This window comes from Neophocaena asiaeorientalis, unplaced genomic scaffold (assembly GCF_003031525.2).
Source record: "Neophocaena asiaeorientalis asiaeorientalis breed wild unplaced genomic scaffold, Neophocaena_asiaeorientalis_V1.1 scaffold119, whole genome shotgun sequence".
In the NCBI taxonomy this organism is placed as follows: domain Eukaryota; kingdom Metazoa; phylum Chordata; class Mammalia; order Artiodactyla; family Phocoenidae; genus Neophocaena; species Neophocaena asiaeorientalis.
The window spans coordinates 3,429,415-3,442,153 of record NW_020175821.1 but is presented as its reverse complement, the minus strand read 5'-3'; the positions used below and the strand labels follow the sequence as shown (position 1 = coordinate 3,442,153).

Below are 12,739 nucleotides of genomic sequence, written 5' to 3'. Positions count from 1 at the left end.
AGAAAAAAAAACACACAAGCGCCGCCGTGCGACAAATATATATATATATATATATATATATATATATATATATAATGACACTCTCCTGCTCTAATACTTCAATGATTTCTAATTACCCTTAAGAAAAAAAATCTCAAAAATGAAAAAGAAATCTCATTACGTTTGGACTACAAATCTCTTTACCTTTGGCCTACAAAGACTGCCACTTGACTTCTTATTTCTCCAGCTTTATCAGTACCATTTGCCTCCCATCTTTCAGTCCCTCTAGGAAAAGCCCATTCCTACCTTGGGATTTTGCATTGCTCTCCTCTTCCCCATTGCTCATCTGATTAACTCCTACTCATTTTTGTCAGTCAAACATCACTTAAGATGTCTTCCCTGGTACTTCCCTGGTGGCACAGTGGTTAAAAATCTGCCTGCCAGTGCAGGGGACACGGGTTTGATCCCTGGTCCACATGTCTTGGAGCAACTAAGCCTGTGTGCTACAACTACTGAGCCCGCATGCCATGACTACTGAAGCCCGCGCACCTAGAGCCCGTGCTCCACAACAAGAGAAGCCCCTGCAATGAGAAGCCCACACACCTCAAGGAAGAGTAGCCCCTACTCGCTACAACTAGAGAAAGCCCACGTGCAGCAGCGAAGACCCAACGCAGCCAAAAAAAATGACTCTGCAATGTAAACTAGGTTTCCCTGCTTTTCTCTCATAGCACATTGTACTTTCCCTTCATAGTTTTACTATAGTTGATGAATATATATTTATTTGGGTTTTTTCCCGCTTAACTGAGATACAGTTGACAAGTTTGTGTGACTATTTGTTTGCTGTTTCCTGGATTGTAAACTCCAAGAGGGCAGAACCCAGGTTAGTGTTGATATTTGCTGCCCTCATCCCATCTGCCCGCTTAGAATTGTGGTCTGGCACATAGCAGGTGTTCAATAAATATTTGTTGAGCGAAATGAATCAGTGCACTGTTTAAGAACCCTGCCCTGTTCCCTAGGAGTAGGTTTGAATCTCCGCTTAAATTCTGGATAAGTCTTATTAAAGTTAGGACTGAGGGTAGGTGTTGCAGGTATTTCAGCTCACAGACCCTCTCCAAACCTCGCCTGCCACTCTCCACCCTGTAACGTGTAGTTTCCTGCCCATCCCTCTCTGTGTTCCTGGCTATCCGGTATCACGCACCATCCCTAACAATCACAGACCAAATAAAGAGAAAGATTGTGACATGGACTCCAAACGTGACCGCGTTTGCGTCCCAAGGCCGGAATAAGACGCCAATGACTCATAGCTCCATTTAGGCCGGCAAAGCGCATCACTCCCCTCCCCCGTCCAGACCTGGGGGATTCCACATCCACCGCCAGGAAGCTCGCGCTCGTGCCTCGATTCGGATCTTCCGTACAGCATGGCAGCCCCCGAAGGCGTCGCCCACGGCAGTACATTCCGTACAACATGGCCGCCTACAGAGAGCGCACCGCAGCCCTCCCGCCCGGCCACCGGAAGTTTCCGTTTGAAACCCAGGCGGCAGACCCGGTCTGCGGTACGGCAGTTATTGCCGAGCATCTTTCGAACCAGAGCGACGGGGCCTGCGGGCAGGAGCAGCAGGCGTCTGGGTTCGGCTCTCCTGGGGCGGGAGACTGGGCTAGATGTGGGAGGCCGATGGGATGGGCTGAGAATGGAGGATTTTCTCTCTCCCGAGTCGCGCTCTTCTGGGGCCCTCCGCCTGCTCGGGCACCCTGGCTCACTCCTGGGTAACATTCGCCTTGTACCTTCCAGGCCCCAGCCGTGCCGCCTCGTTACGATGACCAGCGTGGTCAAGACAGTGCACACCCTGCAGCCCCCCTCTGTGCTGAGCAGCGGCCTGTCCGCAGGTGGGTGTCCACGCCGCCCCTGCCCCCGGGCACTGCGAACTGGCCCCGGGTGGTCAAGCCAGGAGTATGGGGGATCAAATCGGTGGCTGGGAGTGGAGGGCTCCGGCAAGGGAGGGGGTTCTATTGGCTCTGACATCCTGCTCTAACTCCCCTAGAACCGGGCTGTCGAGGCTTATAATGGGAGTTAGGGGAAGGGCCACATGGTGGGAATTTAGACTTGACCCATACCCCTGCTTCCCCAAACTGAACTCTGCTGCATTCACCAAGTAGTTTTAAGTTGTTGATTATTCTACAATATTATTCCCATTAAGCTAGGAATCCCTTTTTAAACATTTACCTGTTTTATTTCCAGACGAGTTATCTGGAAGGACTGGGTTTATTGTCAGGGAGAAGAGAAGAGAGTCATATGAAAAGCAGGATACTTAGGGAGCACTAGGGTTCACACTGTGTCTGGTTCACATTTGTAACGGCACAGTGTCTCTTATATAGTACATTCTCAGTAAACATTTGTTGAGTGAAGTGAGAGAGAAGGGTCAGGCCTAACTAGTATTCGAGAATCTTGGGAGAAGAGAGATGGTTAAAAGCAATGTTTGGGACTTCCCTGGCGTTTCAGTGGTTAGGACTCCGCACCTTCACTGCCAAGGGCCTGGGTTCCATCCCTGGTCGGGGAACTAAGATCCCACAAGATGCCCTGCGTGGTCAAAAACTAAAAAATCAAATAAATAAATAAATAAATAAATAAAAATAAAAGCAGTGTTTGATTGCTTTGCCATTTGCTTTGTGTTACTGGGCTTGCGGCTGAAAGTCATCTCCTAAAGTCTGCAGTTGCTGAGCTGCCTGATCTAGAGATTATAGCACAGAATAGGCTTCAAACATCAGAACCTGTGGTAGGAGATTTTGAAGCAGCTATTTAAGATCCCTTCCCAGATGACTCCATGCAGTTGACTGATGGGCAGTAGCAGGATTGACCTTTGAAGTAAATAGGCTTTACTTCAAAGGGTTCTGTTTGTCCTATGTTGCTTCAGAACACCTGAGTGGCAATTCTGGCATCAGCAACACCTAGGAGTTGATGGAGGCAATGGAGCCGGTATTAGCTGCCTTTCCCTTAGAAAGCAGTCTCTCGTTCAGTGGGGAGCGACTGGCATCTCCCCAGCCAAGTTGGAAGTTTTCATCTCTTTGCTTTTTTCCTTGTCCCAGCTTTATGATCATATGTAACTTCAATAGTTTAACATTTTTAGGCTGCTTCTCAGGATTTTAGATTTTAGGCATGGGTTGGTTGTTTTTTAGTTTTTTGAATAGGTAACATTCAAAATAAATAAATATCCAAAGTGGGGAAACAATATACAGTGAAAAACATGTCTTCCCTTCCTTGACACCAGTCATCCAATTCCCTCCTTCACGTCTCTCATTTTAAGGAGATAGTCTTTGTGAAATCCTGCTAAATTTTTCCTATGATGCAGTCCTTAGGATCTCACAAATATGGGTTATTGAAACCAGTTCCAGTCAATGAAGAGTGTTAATTTTGATCAATTTGCTATGGACACCTTTTTGCATGAGATTTCTTTTTTTTTTTTTTGCGGTACGCGGGCCTCTCACTGTTGTGGCCTCTCTCGTTGCGGAGCACAGGCTCCGGACGCGCAGGACCAGCAGCTATGGCTCACGGGCCCAGCCGCTCCGCGGCATGTGGGATCTTCCCGGACCGGGGCAAGAACCCATGTCCCCTGCATCGGCAGGCGGACTCTCAACCACTGCGCCACCAGGGAAGCCCTAGATTTCTTATTGTGTGTAACTTATTAATACTTGAGAGAGGAGAAGGTAAATTCATGCACTCAAAGTTACCTTTTACTTCCAACAGAGACCTCAGAAAGAACCTTTTTAATACTTGTTTTGTGGGTAAGAGGGGAAAATAGGATGTAAGTGCCGATTGAGTGTACCTATAAATGAAGTAATTTGTTAGCCTGAGAAATCATATTTATTCCAAACTGTTGTGCAGCTAGAGTCATCAAAATAAATCTTTATCAGACACAAAGTTTCCTAATCCCTGTGATCCAGTGCTTTGTACCTCATTTCTTCAGCTTGATTTAATTGTTATGGCTCTTAATTTAGGTCAAGCTTAAAGGAGCCGTTTTACAATGAACAAAGTGAAAGTTAGTATAAACTAGAAGAATCCTGTGCATGTGCTGGGGGTGCGTGCTTAACTCCAGAACAAGTTACTTGAATTTGCTATCGAATGTAAGTGGTAGAAAGATGTGTGTGGTAGAGGGCTGGCATAAGGGCTAGGGGGGAAATGCTCTCCTCTGGCGAAGAAGAATGTCATGTCAGGGCCATTTCTCTGGTTATCTGGCAGTAGCCTAGCAGGATCAGAACAGAATACCAAACAGGGAACCTAACGAGCCTCTAAACTTAACAGTGGATAAACAGTTTAAAAGGGCTGGTGGTAGGGGCTTCCCTGGTGGCGCAGTGGTTGAGAGGCCGCCTGCCGATGCAGGGGACACGGGTTCTTGCCCCGGTCTGGGAAGATCCCACATGCCGCGGAGCGGCTAGGCCCGTAAGCCATGGCCACTGAGCCTGCGCGTCCGGAGCCTGTGCTCCGCAACGGGAGAGGCCACAACAGTGAGAGGCCCGCGTACCGCAAAAAAAAAAAAAAGGGCTGGTGGTAAAGGCAGTCAGCATGGAAGAAGGAAAGAATAGAGGAGCTAGTTTAGAGATGGTCTGTGAAGTAACCCATGAAACTGTGACGTGTTCCATTTATTCAATAAGTAGGTTTTGAACCTCTGTTAATATGCCAGATACTCTCCTAGATGCTGGGGCACAAAGATGTCTCTTAGAGTACTAGTTAGGGAGCCAGTCTGGTCAAAACAACTAAGCAACTGCTGAAACTCGAAGCAGCTTGAGTGTAGCCTTAGGAGAGCGGGCAGAGTGCTTAGGAGCTGAACGACATAGTTCCTCTCAACTGCTGTGTGACGAAGGACTCAGCAGTGTTCTGCCTTGCTGACGGCCACACTGCCTCTCATCCTCTTTGCTGTATGAATCTCCACTTTCACATCTATACCCTCTGGCCATTCAGTTTGCTGTATCAGCAAGCTTTTGGCTACCCTCAAACACACTGTACTGTCACATTTCAAGAATTTTGGTTTCTATTCCCAATTGGTCTAGAAGTCTTATTCTTCCGAATTTATAGAGGTGCACTGTTGGTCATGATGCGTGGGATTCCACCCTCTTGTTTTCCTTTGCAGATGCACAAACTCGAGCCACTTCTAAGAGCCTGTTACCTGTTAGGTCCAAAGAAGTCGATGTTTCCCGACCTCACTTAGGAGATTCAGAAAATGATGTTACAAAAATCATCAAACCAAGACGAGACAATGGGTGAGAGTCAGAGCATCGGTATCCAATTAGAACATTGGGCTAGAAATTGCTCAGTACCAAGAATTAGGGCTTTCGAGAGCACAGGGTATCTGAAGGATTGGCCTGTAGTCAGTGGCCTATAGCAGTGCAGCGTTGCTGACCTGTTTGTCAGAACCCTCTGTGTTGATCAGGTCAGAAGAGGCACAGCCAGGGTTACAATAAGAGCTATTCTTTCCTCTCTCAGCATTTGCTCTGAGTGTACAAATAGCAGCAGTGCAGTCAAACCAGCCTTAAGTGGTAGTCGTGGCAGGTGGGGCCTAGTTGTTAGCCTAGGTTGCTGCTCTCAGCAGTCCAGCCCAGTGTAGTATGCATGTGTGTCCCTCCACCTGGTGTTCAGCTCCCGTGTGAGTGAGGCTGACATGAAGTAGCCACACTGTCTTGAGCCGAAGCAGGTCTGTCAGGTGGTTGAGGTGGTCAGGAGGGGAGCCCGTGCCCTATTCATAAGCTTTTTTCAGTAGTCTGGGCTGAAACAAAAGTGCATGGGCCCTCAGAGCTTCTCAAGCTTGTGCTGTCTGGGACTTGCCTGGCAGTCCAGTGGTTAAGATTCTGTGCTTCCACTGCAGGGGGCACGGGGTTCGATCCCTGGTCAGGGAACTAAACTCCCGCATGCTGCACACGGCCTGGACAAAAATACAAAAAAAAAAAAAAAAAAAAAAAAAAAGTAATAACAGGACCGTGATTCTCTGATTGATTTCTTTGTTGTTATTGTTTTAATTGAGGTATAGTTGACATACAACATTGTGTTAGTTTCAGGTGTACAACATAATGATTTGATATTTATATATATTGCAAAATGATCACCGCAGTAAGTCTAGTTAACATCCTGATTTGTTTTTGCTTCTCTAGGCAGCTGAGAGCTACAGACACTGCCACCAGGAGGAACATCAGGAAGAGGTGAGCGTCAGGGTAGATGAAACCTGGCCACTGTTTTAAGGTAGTGGAGCTCAATCCTGGTTGCACATCAGAATCACTCACAGGACTTGTTTTACTGTGTTGGAGTCTGATGCCACCCCAGAAATCTAGATGGTATTTTCAGGGCTGAGGCACAGCCGATTTTGAGAACCACTGTCAGGGCAAGAATCAGTGATGCTACCATCTTGAGTACCAGACAAGAGTTTGGGGGCTCCATGCCAGGACCACTGCCCCAACCTAGCTATGGCCCATCGGCAGGAGCGGGAAGCCCTCAGGATGGGAGAGCCTGCGTGTGGTTAGTGAGTTTGAGATCAGTTTTCCGCTGCTGCTGCTGCTGCTGTTGAGATTCTGGAGACGGATCCAGCTTTCTCTGCTTGAGACTTGCTTGGACATTTTGCAGTCCTGCAGACAGAAATAACATAAGCTGAAAAGTTTGTAGACATAGGTTTTAATTCCACATCTGTTATTTGAGCATGACTTAAAAGTTCTGAAGACAAAATACTATCAAGGACTCAGAACTTTGAAAAGGCTTAATATTGATGATGATAATGGCTATTCCTTTTTTTTGATTTTTTCCATTTTATTTTTTTATACAGCAATTCTTATTAGTTATCTATTTTATATATATTAGTGTATATATGTCAAACCCAAGCTCCCAATTCATCACACCACCACCACCACCACCACCACCACCACCACCACCACCACCACTTTTCCCCCTTGGTGTCCATACGCTTGTTCTCTACATCTGTGTCTCTATTTCTGCCCTGCAAACCGGTACCATTTTTCTAGGTTCCACATATATGTGTTAATATACGATATTTGTTTCTCTCTTTCTGACTTAATTCACTCTCTATGACATTCTCTAGATCCACCCATGTGTCTACAAATGACCCAAGTTCGTCCCTTTTTATGGCTGAGTAATATTCCATTGTATATATGTACCACATCTTCTTTATCCATTCGTCTGTTGATGGGCATTTAGGTTGCTTCCATGACCTGGCTATTGTAAATAGTGCTGCAATGAACATTGGGGTGCATGTGTCTTTTTGAATTATGGTTTTCTCTGGGTATATGCCCAGTAGTGGGATTGCTGGGTCATATGGTAATTCTATTTTTAGTTTTTTAAGGAACCTCCATACTGTTCTCCATAGTGGCTGTATCAATTTACATTCCCACCAACAGTGCAAGAGGGTTCCCTTTTCTCCACACCCTCTCCAGCATTTGTTGTTTGTAGATTTTCTGATGATGCCCATTTTAACTGGTTTGAGGTGATACCTCATTGTAGTTTTGATTTGCATTTTTCTAATAATTAGTGATGTTGCACAGCTTTTCATGTGCTTCTTGGCCATCTGTGTGTCTTCTTTGGAGACATGTCTATTTAGGTCTTCTGCCCATTTTTTGATTGGGTTGTTTGTTTTTTTGATATTGAGCTGCATGAGCTGTTTATATATTTTGGAGATTAATCCTTTGTCCGTTGATTTGTTTGCACATATTTTCTCCCATTCTGAGATTGTCTTTTCATCTTGTTTGTAGTTTCCTTTGCTTTGCAAAAGCTTTTAAGTTTCATTAGGTCCCATTTGTTTATTTTTGTTTTTATTTCCATTACTCTAGGAGGTGGATCAAAAAAGATCTTGCTGTGATTTATGTCAAAGAGTGTTCTTCCTATGTTTTCCTCTAAGAGTTTCATAGTGTCTGGTCTTACATTTAGGTCTCTAATACATTTTGAGTTTATTTTTGTGTATGGTGTTAGGGAGTGTTCTAATTTCATTCTTTTACATGTAGCTGTCCAGTTTTCCCAGCACCACTTACTGAAGAGACTGTCTTTTCTCCATTGTATATCCTTGCCTCCTTTGTCGTAGATGAGTTGACCATAGGTGCATGGGTTTATCTCTGGGCTTTCTATCCTGTTCCATTGATCTATATTTCTGTTTTTGTGCCAGTACCATATTGTCTTGATTACTGTAGCTTTGTAGTATAGTCTGAAGTCAGGGAGTCTGATTCCTCCAGCTCCATGTTTTTCCCTCAAGACTGCTTGGGCTATGGCTATTACTTATTAAAAGTTTTGTGTCAGTAGCTGTGCTAAGAATTGTACATGTATTCTCTCTTATCCTTCATGATAATAATATTATGAGATGTGTGTATTAATTCTAGACATGAGGAAACAGCCTCAGAGAGGTTACACAACTCCCTGAAGGTCATATACCACTATGTGGTGATGCCAGGATTCAAACCAACCCGACTCCATAGCCCATACTCTTAACCCCTCCACCACTTCATCTAAGTACGATTATCACTACAGCTATAAGCCACTGAGTAAAGAGAAATCAGAGGAAGAGCTCAAGGATAAGAACCAGCTCTTAGAGGCCGTCAACAAGCAGTTGCACCAGAAGTTGATTGAAACTCAGGTAAGCGATCCACCAGACCTGCCATCAGCTGCACTGGGTGATGCATGTGGAATCCTGAGGGGCCACGCCAGGTGCCTGAGCGCAGGAGAAGATGCCAGGCTTGCGCTGTGGCTGCCCCTGAGGAATGGGGCAGGCCTTACCTGTCTGTATGGCACCCCTACAGGGAGAGCTGAAGGACTTGACCCAAAAAGTGGAGCTGCTGGAGAAGTTTCAGGACAGCTGTCTGGCAATTTTGGAGAGCAAGGGCCTCAACCCAGGTAAGAGATGGCACACAACTGCCTTCAAAGGAGTCAGTGCATGTGCCCCTTCCTGGGTGATTCTGGACTGTGCATCAGGGGTCTGGCATGGTGTCAGCTGACCCAGTCAGTGCAGGGGTTGCCTAGCAAAGCCCTGAAGATTTGGGGGAGCTCCACTCTGTTCTGTTGTGATGTTGACTTTGCCTGCCCAGCGGAGTTTTAGATGGTTGTGCAGAGAGGATTCTCTCTTTCTTATCTGAACACTTTATACCATTAGTTTGGTGCTGACAGGTATGGTCTTGCAAATACATCAGAAATATTTTCTTTCTTTCAAGGGATATAGCATACAGGTAACCTTCACAGGTGGAGAGAGAGATAATACTGTTGAAAGGGTTCCTAAAGCTGGCTAGTTAGCAGAATCACGGTGTTTAAAATGTGATTCCTGTTCTGACCCTGTCCCTAGAGGGCAGAGTCTGTCACAGAGAGGAAGCGGAAGAAGGGGTTACCCCAGGACTGTAAGAGAGCCTGAACTGAGGAGCCTGAGAATGCCCAGGGAAGGAGCCCAGGCTTGTTTGAATTAAGGAGTGCTGACTTTGAATGCTGCCATTAACCTGTGCATTTTAGGATATATTCTTGATAGTCACCATATACGTTTTTGGATGCTTTTAATTTCCTACGTGTATGCACTGTTTTTACCGAAAATAATAAAAATTTCTAAGGCCTGAAAAGCTTTTAAAAATAGTTTTGTGTATTGTTAACGAACCCAAAAAATACAACCTATACATTTCTTTTGGACAAATTTTCCGCTGAGCTGAGGAGAAAGCAGGATGAAGTTTTGGCCATATCCATACCTAGAGAGGAAGGGGAGATAAAATCCAGCTCTGGAGGGCAGGCGTGGGTGACCTTGCCAAGGTGAAAACTCAGGGGAGAGAGTTTTCAGATGCTTAGAGAAGTTTCCCTCATGAATACTCCTGTGGAGGGATTTAAATTTTCTTTTAAGTTGCAGTTCCCTAGGCAAGGCTGACTTTGTTGTATTTACTGGTTTTAGGCAGTGAGACCCTGGCGGCACGGCAGGACTCCACCACGGATCACATGGACTCGATGGTGAGGGTGTGGGTGTGAGTGGGCGAAGGCCCAGTGAGCGTGAGGCCCTGCAGATCTAAGCAGGTCTCTGCCGTATGCTCGGCAAAGCCCATGAAGCAGCCTTCGGTTATCCAGGGTAGTGGAAGAGGGTGGTGGATGTGTACTCAAAGTAGCATATTTTACTTGGAAGGTGACTTTGTGCTTACAAATATGAGGGAGTCTAAGTTGAGAATGTACTAGTTTAAAACCCGTAGTAGGGTGGACCGGTAGAGACAGCTTTCTGGTTTCTCTATTCTTTGCTTTACCAAATTTCTCCCCTTATTCCTTTGCTGAGAACTGTGTCTTACAAAGGTCCAGCCTGAACTAAACCTGCCTTCTCTTTGCTTCCCTCCCTGAAGTAGAGGGCAATCGTTTGCACTTAAAGCCTTTTGAGCTTCTGTGATCTATTCCCCAGGAAGATCAGTTGTCATCTTAGAATCCTAGAATACTGGGTACGGAAGCCTTCCTCAGCTCCCCCAGGCGATTTGTCACCCCTTTAGTGGCTACTGCCTTTCATTCATATTACCTGTGTAGCACAGAGCACGTGGAGGTGGGGTTCTCTGTCCATGCTGTGGACTCAGTTCTTCCAGGCCCACGAGAGAACCCGGCACATTTGTGGACACTCAGTGACTGAACAGATGGGATATTAGCGATCATCTAATTCAACTCCCATGAAGAGATTAGTTTATATGAAGAAAGTTCTCACATTTCAATAAAGATTTGTTACTACCTTGTACTTTTCTCTTAGCTGCTGTTAGAAACTTTGCAAGATGAGCTGAAGCTTTTTAACGAAACAGCCAAAAAGCAGATGGAGGAGTTACAGGTGAGAGGCAGACATCTCCGCAAGGCAAAATTACCATTTCCTACCACAATAGGTGGATCTGTGGAGGGCTCTTTCTTATTTATCTCTTTATTCATTTTTTTTTTTGTGGTACGCGGGCCTCTCACTGTTGTGGCCTCTCCCGTTGCGGAGCACAGGCTCCGGATGTGCAGGCTCAGTGGCCAAGGCTCACGGGCCCAGCCGCTCCGCGGCATGTGGGATCTTCCCAGACCGGGGCACGAACCCGTGTTCCCTGCATCGGCAGGCGGACTCCCAACCACTGCGCCACCAGGAAAGCCCTCTTTATTCATTTTTAATACACTATTTTGTAATAATTTTAGACTGCAGAAAATTGTAAAGATAATGGAGAATTCAACTCCCCTAATATTAACATCTTACATTATCATGCTGTATTTGTCAAGACTAAGAAACCAATATTGATGCCTTACTATTAACTAAATTCCAAGACTTTATTTGATTTCACCATTTTTTTCAACTAATTTTCTGTTCTAAAGACTCTTAGAAATGTTCACATCTGCAGGGCATGAGGCAGTGTGCAACACGCTAGGTGGCTCCAGGTTGACAATTGACACCTGTGTGAAATCCATGCTGTAGAAACTTGATATCTCAGGGAAACCTGTAATAGGAAACCCCGATTCTTGGGTCTGGACCACTTTGGATTGCTTGGATGAACCATGGGATACTACACGGAATCCTAGAGGATTTCATTGCTCCAGTTGACATAACAGACTCTGTAGTAGAGAGAGACAATTCCTAAAACCAACACAGATAAACACACCTAAGATAGAAAAGACAGTGTCTGTCAGTATCTCAAACAGAAGCATAATGTTCTGGTTATGGTATTGTCTTTCCTATGAGTCAGAGTTTGGTGGTTTTTTGTTTTTTGTCTTTTTTAATGTCTTTCCATGCAGGCCTTAAAGGTAAAGTTGAAGATAAAAGAAGAAGAGAGGGCCCAGTTCCTAGAACAACAGACCTTATGTAACAGTCAAGTAAATGATTTTACAACAGCCCTTGAGGAAATGGAGCAGCTATTAGAAATGTGATAAAAAGCAGGTGGCCACATGGCTCCCTCTTGGGGATAAACTCTCAGAGGAAGCCACTTAAGACATCTGCTTCTTGGCCATGATCTTCTAGGACTCACCACCCCCAGAATGAAAACAGTTTCTGCAGTTCATGCTGGAATGGCAATTCCTCCTTTAAACAAGCATTCCCAGCCTTCACATTGGCCAGCTCTCCTGAACCTCACAATACGTAATTGAGGCCTACAAGAGAGGGGGCCTGAAAGCTTGGATCAACCTCCTAGGCAACAGAGCGGCACAGAATTAGTATCAGGAGACTAAACCAGCCACAGCCAGAGAAGCCAAAAGGTCACATTCAGACGTGTGGGAAGAAACAGTGGTGCACAGGTGCTTCACGGGAGACATCACTGAGGAGCCCTGCGGTCCCCTCATAACTTGGAACGCATTCTGTCCCATCCTGGTTGGGCTCTATAACCTCACTGTAAATTTACAAACTGGAAGTTACCTGAAATGGTTTAATAAATGGGGTGAAGGTATAGATAGCAATAACACCAATGAAACAATACACCTTGGAGCTTTTAATCTAAATCAGTTCTGTTTTTGTTTTTATAAAGTGTTACTTTAAAAATAAATATTTCTGTAACTATTCAGACTGCAACACTGGCAAATGAAAATAGCCTTTTAACCTAAATACGTCCACTGAATACTATTGAACTAATCTAGGTAACAAGTTCAAGCCTCCAGTTTCACCCAGAATATTTTTCTTCCACTCATTAAGTGCTCTGTAGCTAGTGCCCCCCACACACCCCCCAACCCCATCTTCCAGGAACATTAGCTAGTCTTCTGTGGTGTTCCCTGTTTGTAGCAGTGGGTGCCACACTCCGTCCACCAGGTTTGTGTCACTAGCTGCCTGCATTCCTAAGTATGCATGTA

General features: G+C 45.3%; 1 protein-coding gene across 1 annotated transcript; it reads left to right on the top strand.

The window, feature by feature from the left end:
* The first annotated feature begins 1,397 nt into the window (after positions 1–1,397).
* KNSTRN (kinetochore localized astrin (SPAG5) binding protein) lies at positions 1,398–12,394 on the top strand. Its single transcript, XM_024732505.1, is given in 10 exon segments — positions 1,398–1,470; positions 1,473–1,605; positions 1,769–1,863; positions 5,100–5,229; positions 6,115–6,162; positions 8,483–8,588; positions 8,752–8,845; positions 9,873–9,928; positions 10,695–10,769; positions 11,699–12,394. Coding segments are annotated over 10 exon segments (942 nt in total). The 3' UTR covers positions 11,831–12,394.
* Positions 12,395–12,739: the final 345 nt, after the last annotated feature.